Here is a 17,105-nt window from a genome sequence, read left to right on the forward strand (position 1 = left end):
TCTGCTTCTCCATCTTCAGTAGATATGCCTTCTTCCTTATGCTTATTAACTTATGGTCTCACAAGATGGCTGCTGCCTTTCCAGGCTTTCCTCTTTGTGCTAAGTAGAGAAGAAACAGGAAGGGCAGAAGAGTGAAAGAGTTTTTTTCTTTGAGTCTTTGCCTTTATATTTGGGAAGGAATGTGCTCCCCAGACACTGATGCCTCTATCTCATTGGCAGAACCATATCATATGCCCAACCTTTACTTGCAAGGGAAGCTAGGAGACTGAGTATACAGCTATTGAACCTGTATGTAGAGGAAGGCAAGGGAGAAAGTGTTTGGGAGTGGTGTTGGGTAAACCACCCTAGAGCTATCTGTCACTACCCCTAACCAAGTAGAATCTGGATAGTTTTAATCAATGCTTTTCAAAATATTTTGTATAGTAAGTTTTAATTAGATACATATGTTACATTCTTTCTGTTATTATTTAAAAATATTTTTTAGATCACATTTTATTTTGAAAAATAAAGTTAATTTCGGTTCATTTGATGTGTTCTGTTCCTGTTTATATTTTACATTTCTTTAGTATTTGGAAATTTTCCCTAATAGCTGTAACAAACTTTGTTCTGTTTTCTGTGAACTAAAATAATTTTTTTTAAGTGCTCAGCACTGACCCTTCTGGAATTTATTGCAATGTAAAGTATGAATCCAAATTAATTTTTCTCCATATTCATATACAACTATATTAATATTTATTATATAGTTATTCTTTCCCTTTTATGTATTTTATAACTTTTCTTATAATAATTTAAATTTCTTCTGGAATCTGTATGCTACTCATTGGTTATAATAAAATGTGCTTTGATGATTGCTCTTTGTAATATATTTTAAAATCTGACAAGGCAATATCATATAAGACATTCTTTATTGCTTATTCTTTGCATACATTTCATTATCAAATACATACAGCATGTATATATTTATTGAGCACTTAAAAATATAGTAGAACTATGAATACTTAAAATAGGGTAGAATCTATAAATTCTGGCTATACAAAGAATAATTAGACATGGTCTTAACTCTTGAGGAGCTCATATCTAGTAAAGGGTGTTTAAACACATGATTATCACATAATATACCAAGGGGTAAAGGCAGAAGTTTGGAGGGGGAAACGGAGGTCCCCAGGGAGAGAGTCTCCAACTCTGCCCAAACGGTCTGCAGAAGACGTTGCAGAGGAAGGACCATTTGAATTGCACCTTGAAGAAAAATGCCCAGGTGTTGCAACGGAGTAGGGAATAGTTCAGAGAGAGGAGCAGCATGAGTCAAGGTTCCACATTGTTAAAGGGAAAGGCATCTTTTGAGAGTGATCAGAAATCAGTGCAGGTGGAGTATATTCGGGTTTATGGGGGAGAGTGGCGGGAGTTGAGAAAAGAAACTAATCAGGGCCAGATTACAAAATATTTTATATACCATATTTGTGTTTGAAGCTTATTTTCTGGCTGTAGAAAGACCTCTTTGCTGGGTGAGTGGGAAATGCTATTGCTAGCATTATTTTAGTAAGCTGTATTCGGACAGTTACAAACTGTATTCTCACCTTGGTTCTCCTTAAAGGAGAGTGAATCAACATTTCACAAAAGGTATTTCTCAGGTAAGTCTACGAGATGATAAAAGTGTTACATGGAAAGGGTTCTAACATCAATTATGTTTGGGAAATGCTTAGTCAAACATGTTTCTTAACTATACTACTTCTCAGAGCCTAGCATAGGCTAATGTGCTTCATGACTCTTCAAAATGGGGAAATGGTTTCACAACTTCATATAACCATGGAATCTCCTCCCCCTTACAAGTTTCTTAGGCCTAGTATTCTGTAGAACACACATTGAAAACATGGCTCTAGTATTTCTCCTTCAGTACTTAGCTGATGCTTTGTTTTAAAAATCCTGATGTCACGAAAGAAATCAATCATTCCATTTTTTCCCCAGAGTTTTAATCAAGAATGGATATTAAATCATTCAAGTGTCTTATCTTGTTTCCTTTCTGATAAAATGTGCTGTCTAGTCTGTTCAGGCTGTTACAACAAAAATGCCATAAACTGGGTGGCTTATAAACAACAAACATTTATTTCTCACAGTTCTGGAGGCTGAGTAGTCTAAGATCATGGCGCTGGCAGATTCGGTGTCTGGTGAGGGCCTGCTTCACTGCAACCTCACATGGTGGAAGAGGTGCAGGATCTCTCTGGGGCCTCTTTTATAAGGGCACTAATCCACTCAAGAAGGCTCTGCCCTCATGACCTAATCACTTCTCAGAGGCCCTACCTCCTAATACAGTCATCTTGGGGGTTAGGATTCCGACATATGAATTTGGGGTGGAGGAGGACACAAACATTCAATCTATAGCATGTGCTATGAGTTATATATTCAGTTCTGTTCTAACAGGAGGGTGTTGGGGCTCTATAGGTAATGAGAGAGTGGCATTGTTTAACAGAGCTGATAGTAGAAATTTAGGCTATTTCTGAATGAGAAGACAGTGATCTGGGTTAGATGATCTTTAAATACCTTCCAGTCCAATTAATCAGAATTGTTTCCTATCGGGGCTTAAGCTGAGAACAGTATTTAGTTGGTAATATGGACAGAGCATTTCATTGGTTAAGGTTACCAATTCATTTACCAAATGATTTTTATGTTCCTCCATATCTGTATCATTATTGTCATCTTTATTAAACAAGTTATCCATTTGAACATTTTTGTTATTCCAAGGTAAGTTTTTGTCTTTCTTAATACATAAACACATCTTTCTTTTAAAAGATTGTAGGAGAAAATAAGAAATAAAAACAAATTAAGGTGATGAAGCAAGTCTAAGTTAGCAGAAATTATAAAGAAGAACAAAATAAGAGAGGAAAGAAGAGAGCAAATATATTTTGTGATGTTTATTTTAGGTTACAATGAATATAATAATAACAAAAACTAGTATTTATGTAATACTTTCTAGATGAAAAAATATTAAGTATAAAATTTTTTAGCTATTGTAAATTCTCTTTTATATTTATTTCACAGGCAGTTACCCCCTTATATCTTTAAATCTTCTTTAAATTTTTGTATTTTAGAGAAAAAACGTCCTTCCTGTATGCTATGGATATTAAAAACCAAGCAGTTTTATCCTTTATGCATTTTGACCATCTTCCTTCTTTCTTACACTGTTGTGGAGTTGTCTGGGTTCCTCTATTTTGGAAGAAGGTACATCTCTCTGATACTGTGTTTGTAATAATGTCCTTACTGAGATCTGCAGGTAAACATAAGATATTAAACATGTCAGTTGAGTTTTGTTCTTGTGGAGTCTGTCATCAATATGGAATAGAATTCAAGGATTTGTCTTTTTCCTGTCTCTCTTCTGCCATTTCAACTGAATCATAAAAATTGGGAATGAAATTTAGTCCTATCTTCTCTCTCGTCATCAGGTTTTTTTCACCTGTGAGCATTGGAAATATTTGAGTTTTTCCCTTTTGTGAAATTATGTTGTAAATGAATCCTTTTGCTTTTTGTGTTGTTAGTGACAGTATAAAAGTCTGAGATGAATTTACTCTTAAGGTGCTAGATCTAAAAAAAAAGTAATAAAGTCAATTGTAATTTTTCCAAGAGAGTTATTTTCAAATCAAACAAACCTTTCTAATAAACAGAATAAGTGCTCTTTTAACTAAAGAAATTAAAAACCCTCATAGAAACAAGACTATAGCTTCAAAAGCTCACAATCTTCACAACCATTCCCACCTCCAGACCTTTCTTTAGGAAACTTTCCAAGGCTTCATCATGTTGTGAACAATTTTTATTTTAATCAATGTATTATATGCCCCTGTGAAAACCTACATATTCCTCAGTAGGGATTCATAATTGTCCTCTCGCTGGATATTTAACATATACACTGAAACCCTTTCAAGGATTGATTGGAGCTTTGCAAGTTCTGAAATGCTCAGAAACATAAGCTGCCTGCTATCTTTTATAAAGAGGGCATCAGAAGTGACTAGCATTAAGGGAGTTTGATTGATGTGTGGTAATCAGTTGGGAAATTTCAAACTTATTTGTTTAAACATTGCACTTATTTTACATAGATAGAAAATATTCAGCTGACTTCAAATTGTCACTTTACACAAGATGCACAAGAAATTTAGTGAAATTTGAAAAACTGAGTTAAGTCTTACATTTTATATTTTGCGTATACTGTGTTACAGACACAGAGCACCAGCAGGCTTTGTTTTCACACATCTCATAAGCCAGGTCCATGGAAGCATGATTTTTGAATGAAATAGTTACCGGGATTTTCTCCTTAAAGAGAAATCTGGAACCTTAAGATTCTTATTTTTTTTATAACGGAAATTTTACTGGGATCTAATTCACGTTTCATAAAATTTACCCTTTTAACACGCACAATTTTTAGTGGTTTTTAGTATATTCACAGAGTTGTGCAACCACCATCACTATCTAATTTTAGAACATTTTCATCATCTCCAGAAGAAAGCCTATATCTGTGAGCATTCAGTCTCCATTTCTTTCTCACCAGCTCTAGGCAACTTCAAATTTACTTTCTACCTCTACGGATTTCCCTGTTCTGGACATTTCATATAAATGGAATCTTACAATATGTGGTCTTTTGTGACTGGCTTCTTTTAGGTAGGATAATGTTTTCAAGGTTTATCCATGTTGTAGCATGTATAAGAAATTAATTTCTTTATTGCTGAATAATCTTCCATTGTATAGATATACCACATTTTGTTTATCTATTCATCAGTTGATAGACGTTAAAGTTGTTTTCACCTTTTGACTATTATGAATAATGCTGCTATCAACATTTGTGTGCAAATTTTTGTGTGAACATGCATTTTCATTTCTCTTGAGTAGATACCTAGGATTAGAATTGCTGGGTCATATGGTAACTACATGTGTAACTCTTTAAAGCACTGTCAAATTGTTTTTCAAAGTGGCTACACCATTTTACATTCCCATTGGCAATGTACAGGGGTTCAAATTTCTCCACATCCTCTCCAATACTTGTTTTATTTGTCTCTTTGATCATAGCTATCCTAATGGGTGTGAAGTGGCATTTCATTGTGGTTTTGATTTATGCTTCTCTTATGGCTAATGATGTTCAGCATTTTGTCATGTGCTTACTGTCCAGATGTATATCTTATTTGGAAAAATTCTATTAAAATTCTTTACCCATTTTTTAATTGGGTTGCCTTTTTATTATTAAGTTGTTAAAAGCTCTTTATATATTTTAGATACAAGTGCCTTATCAGACATATGATTTACAAATTTTTCTCCCAGTCTGTGGATTGTCGTTTCACTTTTTAGTGGTGTCTTTTGAGGCACAAAAGTTAACAATTTTGAGGGTTCAATTTGTCTATTTTTTCTTTCGTTGCTTATGATTTGGGTGCTGTATCTAAGAAACAATTTCCTAACCTAACATCATGAAGTTTTATAGTTTTACCTCTTACCTTTAGGTCTGTGATTCATTTTGAATTAATTTTTGTAGGTGTTGTGATATACAGGTGCAACTTTATTCTTTTGCTTGTGGATATCTGATTGGCCCCAGTACCATGTATTGAAAATATTTTTCTATCCTCTTTTAATTGCCTTGGCACCATTGTTGAAAAGGAATTGACTATTCTTGTTGAAAAGGAATTGACCATTCTTATATAGGTTTATTTCTGGACTCTCAATTCTATCCTATTGATCTGTAGGTCTATCCTTATACCAGTTCTACACTCTCTTTGATTACTGTAGATTTGTAGTAAGTTTTGAAATTTGGAAGTGTGAATCCTCCAACTTTGTTCTACTTTTTCACCTTGTGTTGGTTATTTCAAGTTCCTTGCTTTTCCATATGAATTTTAGGATCAGCTTGTCAATTTCCTCAGAAAAGGCAGCTGGAATTTTTGATAGGGATTGCATTGAATATGTAGATCAATTTGAGGAATATTGCTATCTTAACAATATTAAGTCTTCCAACCCATAAACATGGGACATCTTTCCATTTATTTAGATCTTCTTTAATTTATTTCAACAATATTTTGCAGTTTTCCTTGTACAAATCTTGCACTTATTTTGTTAAATTTACCTGTAGTATTTTATTCTTTTTATCACTGATGTAAATGGAATTGTTTACTTAATTTAATTTTGAGATTGTTGCTACAGTATTGCTACTAAAGTCATGCATTGCTTAACAGTGGGGATACCTTCTGAGAAGTGCATCATTAGGTGATTTTGTTGTTGTGCAAACATCATGGAGTGCGCTTACACAAACCTAGATCATATAACCTACTACACACCTAGGCTATACAGTATAGCCTATTGCTCCTAGGCTACAAACCTATACAGCACATTACTGTACTGAATACTGTAGGCAATTGTAACACAATGCTAAGTATTTGTGTATCTAAACATATCTAAACATAGAAAAAGTACAATGGAAATATGGTATAAAAGTTATAAAATGGTACACTGTACAGGGCACTTACCATGAGTGGAGCTTGCAGGACTGGGAATTGCTCTGGGTGAGTCAGTGAGTGAGTGGTGAGTGAATGTGAAGGCCTAGGACATTACTGTACACTGCTGTAGATTTCATAAACACTGTACACTTAGGCTACACTAATTTTACTTCAAAAAGGTTTTTCTTTCCTTAATAATAAATTAGCTTTAGCTTACTGTAACTTTTTTACTTTGTAAACTTAGTTTTTGACTTGTTTGTAATAATACTTAGGTTAAAACACAAACATACCATACAGCTGTACAAAAATATTTTCTTCCTTTCATCCTTATTCTATAAACTTTTTCTATTTTTAAATTTTTTTTTTTTGGTGAGGAAGTTTGCTCCAGAGGTAACATCTGTTGCCAATCTTCCTCTTTTTGCTTGAGGAAGATTGTCTCTGAACCAACATCTGTGCCAATCTTCCTCTATTTTGTATGTGGGACACCAGCACAGCATGGCTTGATGAGAGATGTGTAGGTCCATGCCCTGGATCCAAACCCATGAACCCCAGGCCACTGAAGCAGAGCATGCAAATTTAACCCCCATGCCACCAGGCCGACCCCTAATTCTTTTTTACTTTTTAAATTTTTTTGAAAACTAAGACACATACACACATTAGCCTAAGCTTATACAGTCAGGATCATCAATATCACTGTCTTTCACCTCCACCTCTTGTCCCACTGGAAGGTCTTCAGAGGCAATAACATGCATGGAGCTGTCATCTTCTATGATAACAATACCTTCTTCTGGAATGCCTCCTGATGACCTGCCTGAGGATCTTCTTGAAGAGGTGTCACTCTTTTCAGAAAGATGTCCATGGTGGTTTGATTTTTTTTTTTTAATCACAGATTTGCTTGTAAGCAGATAGTGGACCATGAACATTCTTTTCTGTTAATGAAAACCTTTCAGTGTTGAGGTCCATGTTTTCACACTTATTTTTTTGGGGGGAAGATTAGCCCTGAGCTAACTACTGCCAATCCTCCTCTTTTTGCTGAGGAAGACTGGCTCTGAACTAAGATCCATGCCCATCTTCTTCTACTTTATACAGGGGACGCCTACCACAGCATGGCTTTTGCCAAGCCATGCCATGTCCGCACCCAGGATCCGAACCAGCAAACCCCGGGCCACCGAGAAGCAGAATGTGCGAACTTAACCAGTGCGCCACCGGGCTGGCCCCTGTTTTCACTCTTTTTAAGGAGCTTGTTGAGGTCTGCAAAAGCTTCTGCTAAACCTTTCACTGTGAATTTTCTTGGAGGTTCTTCTTTGTCTTCTCCTGTAGTTTCTTTTTCTCTTGCCTCTTCTTTGGCTATGCATTTCTGTTCCACTTCCAACAACTCCTCCTTAGTCAATTCCTCAGGAACCACCTCTAGGAGCTCCTTAATGTCATCATCATCAACACCCAGGTTAAAATTGTTGGCCATCTCAACCACAGCATTTTTGATCTTTGCAACCTCCTCATTCTTGGAAAATCCTTTGAAGTCACGGATGAACCTCGTGAGTCTCTTCTTCCAGATACCATTCATATGTTCCTTGGTGACATCACCCCAAGCCCAAGCAAGGTTCTTGACACAGTCATAGATGTTTTAATCCTTCCAGAATTGCATCAGTGTCTTCTCATTGTCTTCCTCAGTTGCAGCAATAGCCTGGGCAAAGTTCTTTCTCAGGTCATAGGCCTTAAAATCTTCTATAACTCCTTGATCCATTTGTTGGATCAAACAGGTGGTGTTTGTATGGAGAGGTATCGTTTTGATGTTGGGATGAAGATCACCAATAAATGGAGGATGTTGGGGAGCCTTATCAACAATAAGCAAAATCTTGAAAGGTATGTTATTTTCCAAACAGTACTTCTTCATTTCACTGGCATAACGATTCAGGAGTGTGTCTTGGGAGAGGAGCTGGGCCATCCATGACTTCTTATTGCTTCTGTAGTATACTGGCAGTGTGTATTGATATGCTTGAAGGTCTGGGGTTCTCACTCTGCCAGATTACAAAGGGTTTTAATTCGTAGCCTGCAACATTGCCCCCAAGCAAGGCTGCTATCCTGTCCTTAAAAGCCTTGAAACCTGGCATTGACTTGGCCTCCTTATGGATGATAGTCTTTTCAGGCATCCATTTCCAGAATAGGGAAGTTCATCCATATTAAGCTTTTGCTCTGGCAAGCAATTTTCCTCCACTATCAACTCGTCTAGAGTTTCCAAAAATTCTTTATCTGCCTTCACATCAGGACTCACAGACTCACCACTCACTTTCACATTATGCAATGAATAACGATTCTTCAGTCTTTTAAACTACTCACAGCTAGCAGTAAATTCAACATCATAGTTGGGTCCAGCCCTTTCTTTCAACATGGCAAACTTTTTGCTTTGGGCCTGATCATCATGTTGCTGAGAGGGATGCACTTCTGGGTCTGGTCTTCAATCCAGGTCATTAGAAGTTTCTCCATGTCTGATATAGGTCCTTGTTGAATTTTTGTTAGTCTTGTTGTCTTCAGTGAAGCAGATCCTTTAACAGCTTCCATCACTTTGTTCTTGTTCTTCAAGATTGTAGCTCTGGTGGAATGGGATGTGCCTGTCCAGCAAGAAATAACCATCACTGATTTTCCACCTTCATCACTTTTAATTTAGTTTCCAGATCAATCTCTCGATATGACCTCTTACTGGCAACATTAGCAGTGGATTCTGTATGCTTAGGGGCCATGATGAACAAAACAGCATGAGATTAAATCAAGCACAAGAGAAAATGATGCAATCAAGAGACATGATAAACATGAGATGTATGAGGTTGCTGCCTGCATAACATGACATACTGTTTTATGGTAAACTCTTTATAAGTAGAAAGAGTACACTCTAAAGTAACAATAAAAAGTATAGTATAGTAAATACAGTCATGCATTGCATAAGGACATTTTAGTCAATGATGGACTGCGTATATGACAGTGGTCCCATAAGATTAATATCATATAGCCTTGGTATGTAGTAGGCTATATCATCTAGATTTGTATAAGTACACTCTATGATGTTCGCACCAGGATGAAATCACCTAACAGTGCATTTCTTAGAACATATCCCCGTTGGTAAGTGATGCGTGACTATATATAAACCAGTAACATAGTCATTCATTATTGAGTATTATGCGCTGTATGTAATTGTATATGTTATACTTTTATACAACTGGCAGTACAGTAGGTTTCTTTACACCAGCATCACCACAAACACGTGAATAATTTGTTGATGGCTATGATGTCATGAGGCAATAAGAATTTTTCAGCTGGGTTATAATCTTATGGGACCACCGTCATATATGTGATCTAATGTTGACCAAAATGTCGTTATGCAGTGCATGATTGTATATCATATTGTTCATTGTTATTATGCAATTGATTTTTGTATATTGATATTGTATCCTGAAATAGGTTCTAATAGTTTTGTGGATTCCTTAGGATTTTCTATATGACCATATCATCTGTGCACAAAGATAGTTTTACTTCTTTCTTTCCAATTTGGATTCCTTTAATTTCTTTTTCTTGTCTAATTTCTAAGGCTAGAACCTTCAGTACAATGTTGAATAGAAGTGGGGAGAGCAGACATTCTTGTCTTGTTCCTGATCTTAGGGGAAAAGCAGTCTTTCACCATTAAGTATGATTTTACCTGTGGGTTTTTTGTAGACACCTTTTATCATGTTGAAGAAGTTCCCTTCCATTCTTAGTTTGTTGAGTTTTTCGTGAAGGGGTGTTATATATTGTCAAATTCCTTTTTTAGCATCTATTGAGATGATCATGTGGTTTTTGTCTTTTTGTATTAACCAATGTAATATAACCAACCTTGTTAAACCAACCTTGCATTTCTGAGATAAATCCCACTTGGTCATGGTGAATAATCCTTTTCATGTGTTGCTGGTATCAGTTTACTTGTATTTGGTTTAAGATTTCTTTGCATTCATATTCATAACAGATGTTGGTCTGTAGTTTTCTTTTCTTGTTTTGTCTTTTTCTGGTTTTGGTATCAGTAATAGCGGCTTTGTAGAATGAGTTGGGAAGTATTCTCTCCTCTTGTACTTTTTGGAAGAGTTTGTGAAGGATTGGTATTAATCTTTAAATTTTGATTTTTTATGGCTTCCTTAGTAGTTTACTCTTTGCTCTTGTCAAATTACAGGTGGTTCTTGTAAATGGGGGCAGGAAGGTGGTTTTTAGAGCGATCATCCTTTGTAGGACAATTGACTGAAAGTACAGGACTCCAAATAAAATTGTTGAGTCTTCATTTTCTCTCCCAAATTCTACTAAGCAGTACTGGATACTCCACCACCAGAGGACATGCTTAATTGCAGAAACAAATTAGAAGGCTTTTATATCTTGAATTCAGAGCTACTGTTGGAAAATGCCTTTTGGTGCTATTTTCATCAGTGGAGCCATGGGTTCATGCCTAGCTAACTGCAGTGTAAGAACTCTTACCTGTAACTTATTAGTAAAAATTTGTTTAAAAACATTATTTAAAATAGCCTATTAAGAAGTGTTATACTGACCTCCTCTCGAGTAAGAGAGTCTGAGAACAAGGAGAGTTTGTTGAATCCCAGACATAACGTAAGGTAATATGAATGGTAAATATTTAGATTGTCTTTCTCCATGTTTTAAAATACTTTTGACTATTAATCACTCTACTAACTCAGTGGGAAAAATTAGCACTGAAGAAATAATAATAACAGCGAATGTTTACTAAATAATTACTATAAATCAAATATGGTTTTAAATCCTGTACATATACTATCTCTTTTATTTCTCATAGCAATCTTATGAGGTCAATACTAATATTATTGTCCACTTTACATATGTGGAAACTCAGAAACAGAGAGGTAATCTAAGTTGCTTGGTGTTATGCAGGTAGAGAATGGTAAAGCCAGAATCTGACCTAGAATATGTGACTCCATAGCCTGCCCTGAACCAGAAGTTAGAGGGGAGAAGGCATGTTCCAGAGCAAGGATTCAGATTTTTAGGGTTTCTATATTATAGGTTTTGAGTTTATAAGTCATTTCTCTCTCTCCTGATGGAGAGTAACATTTTCAGTCAACATTTAAGAAACGTTCATAAAAGGTGTACTCAGATGGTACTAAGAATTTAAGATTAGACAGTCTCTCTCTGCAGGAATAATGTAATAGGTCAGTTAATAAAATAAATATTTAGCATTTATTGAGTGCTTACTATGTTCCAGGGTAAGTGATTTACTTGTATAAATTAGTCAAATATGCAAAGTAACTCTATGAAATAGGTATTATTATTATCGCCTCCATTTTTAGATGAAGCCACTAATGCAAAGATATGTAACTTTGCCAAGTCAATTAGAAATAAGTGGCATAGCCTAGATTTGAACCTGGATAGTCTTGTTCCAGAGCCCCTGTTCTTAATCACTTTGCTATGTAATTTCTCTAAGTAAGTCACCTGACATGTGGTCACAACAATATAGTCACACCAAGAAAGCAATGATAAGACTAGATCACTGTGTTTTATGCATGTGGAGGTTGGAGTCACTTGTACAGGAGAGAAATGTGTTGTGACTGAAAGGAGGAGAAAGGCTTTTTTGTAAGTATGAGGTAGTATGAAGCAAATATGGAAATATGAAAAGAAAAGTGAATTTTAAAAAGGAGGCTATTAGCTTGTGCTTTAACAGAAGATGAGAATAGACTGAGAGGATGTGGTGTGCGCTCAGAAACTGTGCCTGCTTGGTCCTAAGGGAATTGTGATCTGGGAGGGTTTGAAGTTGTACCTCAGGGGTAAAAAGGGACAGTTTCAAAGATGAAGTTTAGAAAATGAGTTTGCTATACTCAAATAGCATGTACAGAGATCGAATCAATAGTAGATTAATATAAACTTCAATCACAAGTGTTTCTGATAATGTAAGAAGCTTCTGGAAATTAGCAGGAAAGACTTGGCCAGTTGGGGTAATATTTCTCCATTAGTACCGAAATTATAATAGTTTTCTTTTTCTTGTGATAGTAAAATCAGGAACCTGAGTTTGTTCAGTGCTTTTTCTCATGGGAACGCAAACATTTCCCATTGTTCTTCAGTTTTCCTGCGAGGCGTTCTGCCACCAACGCAGGGCTACGTCTTCAGACCTCGGTGTTTGAGTGAGAATAGAGTAGCACCAGAGCCAGTCAGTGACCAGAGAGCTGGGTATATCCAGGCCAGTTTTCTTCCACATGTGCGGGTCTCCTGATGGGCTTTGGAGCTCTCTTGGTCTTCTTGACCACGTGTTCCCCTTTGGTCATGAAGGCACTGTTAATGTTCTTCTGAGTTTGAGGCAATTTGCAACTTTAAAAGATCATCCAAATTATCAAAATAAATTTCATGTAATATTTTCAATGAGATGGTTATTAAATTCAAGTTTCTATTTACCAAAAAGAAAAATCACATTCACATCAAAAGCAAATAAACCAATATTGCCCACCTGTCCTTTTCTTCATATGCAAACAAAGATCAGTGAAAGTCAAATGTCAAATGCAGACACTTTTTAAAAGATATTTTTGGTCCATTTCCACTTTTAGGGTAACCTGGTGGCTTCTTTTCTCAAGTCCTCACACAGGTGTCCAGGAATACCAGGATGGTGTGCCAAAGATCCCAACAGCCTGTATTACAGTGGAAGATGCAGAAATGATGTCAAGAATGGTTTCTCGTGGGAACAGAATTGTCATTCAGCTAAAGATGGGGGCAAGGAGCTACCCAGATGCTGATTCCTTCAACACTGTAGCAGAGATCACTGGTAGCAAGTATCCAGAGCAGGTGAGTGAAGGAGGCAGATGGGCTGTCTGGGAATAGGGTGTTGTGGTCAAGTTTCAGTTTTTTAGAGATAGTTTGGGAAAGAGAGAACATGAATCTGCAGAGATCGTCCTCATAGACCCATCAAATGCAGATACTTCATATATATTTTTTCCCATTAAAAGTTTTACTACATTGACTAAAAAAGACAGGACTAATTGAAGGATGAAATGGGATCCGTGGTGTGGAAATTCAACCTCTGAATAGCTGAGGGCAGTGTTTGTACGTTTGTGTTGTATTTATTCCATTTGGAGCCATCTTGGCATTTGAGATCACACCAATAGCTAATAGTTATTATACTTATTACGTGAATTATTTTACTTGATCCTTCTAATACTCACTCAAGTAGGATCTATTTTCTTCATTTCACAGGTGAGGAAACTAATATAGAGGGAAACTCACTTGCCTAAGTTCCACACAGCTAGTAACTGCCTGAGAAGGGACTCATATCCAGGACCTTATGAGTATTAAACCAAGCTTTAAACCACAGTTTATGTGCAATTTCCAGAGTTTTTTTTTTTAAAAAAAATTCTTAGCAAAGTTTGAAAATCAGATAGTCCTAGAGGCAGATCTAGACTCTATACTAGATGAAAGTTAAATAATTTTAGCAAGTTTCTTATTCTCGGAGTCTTACAGAACTTATCTGCAAAGGAAGAGATGATGCATGTAACTAACAGGATTATTGTGAGGACTAGATTAGATAACGCACATCAAATAGACTAGTACAGTATTTGGCACATACAGGTGCTCATTAAATGTTTACTTTCTATGATATCAAGTGTGCAAAACCCAGTTTTTGTGAGGTTTCTGGTACAAATTTCCTTTATCAGGAGTTATTGAAATTCTAAAAATAACACTTAAAAATAAAGCTATTCAGGAATTTCAGACTTGTGCTTTGTTTAAGGAGATCAATGGGATAAAGGAAAAAGTGAATAGTGATGGAGTTTGATGATGGAGAAACAAACTTTCTGCACATGTCTTGACTCAGGGCCTCTCCCAGTACAGATTAGTTTTATGTTCAGGACCCTTTTCTCCCATCCCAAATTACCTGCTTCAAGGACCTGGGTATGCATCAACATTGGGGTTGTAACCACAGAGATAATGGAAAAGCAGGATCTCAGTTGGAGCATAGGATGTCAGATAGCTATGGAGAAACTACAGTTTCAGATGTTGAGAAAATGAACAAACAAGCCCAGCCCCTTGCTTCTTTAGGAAACTGATAACAACATAAGAGCCAAGAGTCTATATTACAGATACCCAATAGTCAGACTCCTTAAGGTGTGACCCTTACAAGTATTCTCCTCAGTCAGTAGTTCCAGGAGAAGGTGTTGCCATTTTAAAGTTGCTAGTCCAGGGCGGAGGCAGTTTGGGATTACACATCATCAATTGTCTGGGTGATTGGGCTGCTCTGAAGGTGAGTGGCAGGGTGAGTGTGTGTTATTAGGAGCCTTAATCTGAAGCAGCCAGGGGGTGTCAGGGTCTGAGGCGAAAGCATTAACACAGATAAGTTCTTGGGGCTGCAGCAGCCAGAGGGCTGAGGTAGTCCTGACTCAGACAGCTTTCCACGGGCCACTGGCATCTTCCAGGTGAGAATGCTCAGGCCTACTCCTCAGCCTACCCTGATTTTTTTTAAAAAAAATCAGCTTTGTTGAAGTATAATCTACATAAAGTAAGTTTACTAAATTTAGGTGTATAATTCCATAAGTTTTGAAAAATGTATACAGTAATCTAACTGCTAACACATCATCAGATAAAATATTTCCATTGCCCTTGTGCCCCTTGCCATCCATCTTCTCCTTTACTCCCGTCCCCCCGGTAACCGCTCATCTGCTGTTTGGAACTATAGTTTTTTCTTCTCTAGAATTTCATAAAAGTGGAATCCTAGAATGTGCAATCTTTCGTGTGTGGCTTCTTTCACTCAGCATAATGCTTTTGAGATTTATCCATGTTGTTGTATTAGTTGTTCATTCCTTCATATTGCTGAGTACTGTTTCATTGTGTGGATATACCACAATTTGTTTATCCATCCAGCAATGTTGGATATTTGGGTGGTTTCTAGTTTTTGATGGTTAGAAATAAAGCTTTTGTGAATATTCTTGTACAAGTCTTTCTGTGAACTTATGTTTTCATTTCTCTTTGGGTAAATGCCTAGGAGTAGAATTTCTGGGCCAGCCTTAGTTTAAGCACTCTGATCTCTGTCAAGAAGCTTCCATCTCTGTATTCTGTGGGGGTAGCACCTTCCCCAGGTGGGTAGATTCCAGAGAGGTCTCAGGACTCAGGATTAAATTTTCACCTCTACTGTAGTGTTGCACAGCATTCCTAGAGTTAGTTATAAATACCTTGTTACCAAGGTGTAAAAGGTAGAAGATCAACGAAAGTTCTCCCACAAAGAAGTTACAGCATTACTTCCACAGAAAGAATGTAGATGAGTGCAGTGAAGTGAAGTCCACGTGGCTGTGCTTTATGGAGGAATTGGCCTCATAGCCTGCCTGGAACCAGAGGAGATGTCCACACTGTGAAGGGAGATGGCAAGCGAGTGTTCTCCCCGCCAGGTGGGAGGCAAGTTAATGAAGCTGAGTAAGCCCAGTGCACCCCTGAGAAATGCTGCCTCCTCCATGAAGGCTTCTCTGGTAACCATCCCATCATCCCAACACTTTATGCCACTCTTATGGTGTCATCAACCACCAGAGCTTGCAAATGCCCTGAGAAGACACTCTGTTTACTTTATTTCTTTTCTTCATTGTGCATATCCCAGGACTTGGCATACGGTAGCTTCTCAGCACATATTTTGTTTCAGTAAAATGAAGAAAGGAAATAAATGAGAAAATGGTTGGAAGATTTTCTTAATCTCAATTCTCTTTAAATCCAGAAGTTTTCCTGCCCATTTAGAACACTGATTATCCATTGGCACATTGGGCATCACTCCTAAATGCAGCTCTATGTCTCCAAACTGGAACACCTCAACTCCTTCATACCTGATTCCTACCTTGGTTTCTTGTCTCTGTTAAAGGAACCATATCTGCCTATCAGTACGGTTAGAAAACTTCAAGTTATTTTCCATCCTTTCTTCTTTATCAATGGCCTACAGCCAGGAGCCACATCCTATTTCAGTCTACTTTCAACATATTTAAAAAAAAAAAAATGTGTTCCTGCCTTGCCTTTACTGTCATTATTGTCCTAATTCAGGTTCTTGCTGTTTCCCTCCTGATTTTTTTCTTCTGATCTCTCCCCTACTTCTGTATTTTTGCAGTGCAGCTCAGAGTTGTCTTTTAAAGATCGCCACATGGTGTTTCCCTGCTTCAGGCCCTCTCTCCCATCCCCTATGAGATAAAGGTTATGATAAAGATAAATGCTGGGGTGAGCGATCAACGGTGAGCAGAAGACAGAAGAAAAGAGACAAAGAGAATGGGGAGTTTTGGACGGCTAGATGGGAGGGAGAGGCAGTTATAGTTGAGGAAATTAGATAGTACTATTCATAAATGAGCAGAAAATGAGAAGGAAGAATGCGGGAAAGGAAATGTCTGATGGAGATTCAAATGCCAACTAAGCATTGTTCTTTCATTGGCTGTGAGGAAATTCAGCTCTCCTAAACGCTGACAAACTTTCCTAAAATCATTCAACTTTATTTTTAATTATCAGTAATGCTAACAGTGACATAAATGTTGGTCTTGATAGTTTAGGTTGACCAACTTATCAGTGACACATCATTGCTGTCTTGCTGTCTATATCATACTAAAGAATAGTGCTAAATGCTGACCAAATCAGTTGCAATGGAAATTATCTCTAAAAAAGAAGAGAGTATATTGA

The 17,105-nt window shown here is 36.9% G+C and overlaps 1 protein-coding gene across 4 annotated transcripts in view; it reads left to right on the forward strand.

Annotated features, from left to right (window-relative positions):
- The window catches only part of CPQ (carboxypeptidase Q), a 462,588-nt gene that overhangs the window by 219,209 nt on the left and 226,274 nt on the right, over window positions 1–17,105 (forward strand). For all 4 annotated transcript variants that reach the window (XM_008523652.2, XM_070631792.1, XM_070631793.1 and 1 more), the window contains one exon: window positions 13,055–13,262. In XM_008523652.2, the coding sequence (XP_008521874.1) occupies window positions 13,055–13,262 (208 nt within the window). The remainder of the gene's footprint in view (window positions 1–13,054; window positions 13,263–17,105) is intronic.

The sequence above is a fragment of the Equus przewalskii genome, chromosome 8 (assembly GCF_037783145.1).
Source record: "Equus przewalskii isolate Varuska chromosome 8, EquPr2, whole genome shotgun sequence".
Lineage (NCBI taxonomy): Eukaryota > Metazoa > Chordata > Mammalia > Perissodactyla > Equidae > Equus > Equus przewalskii.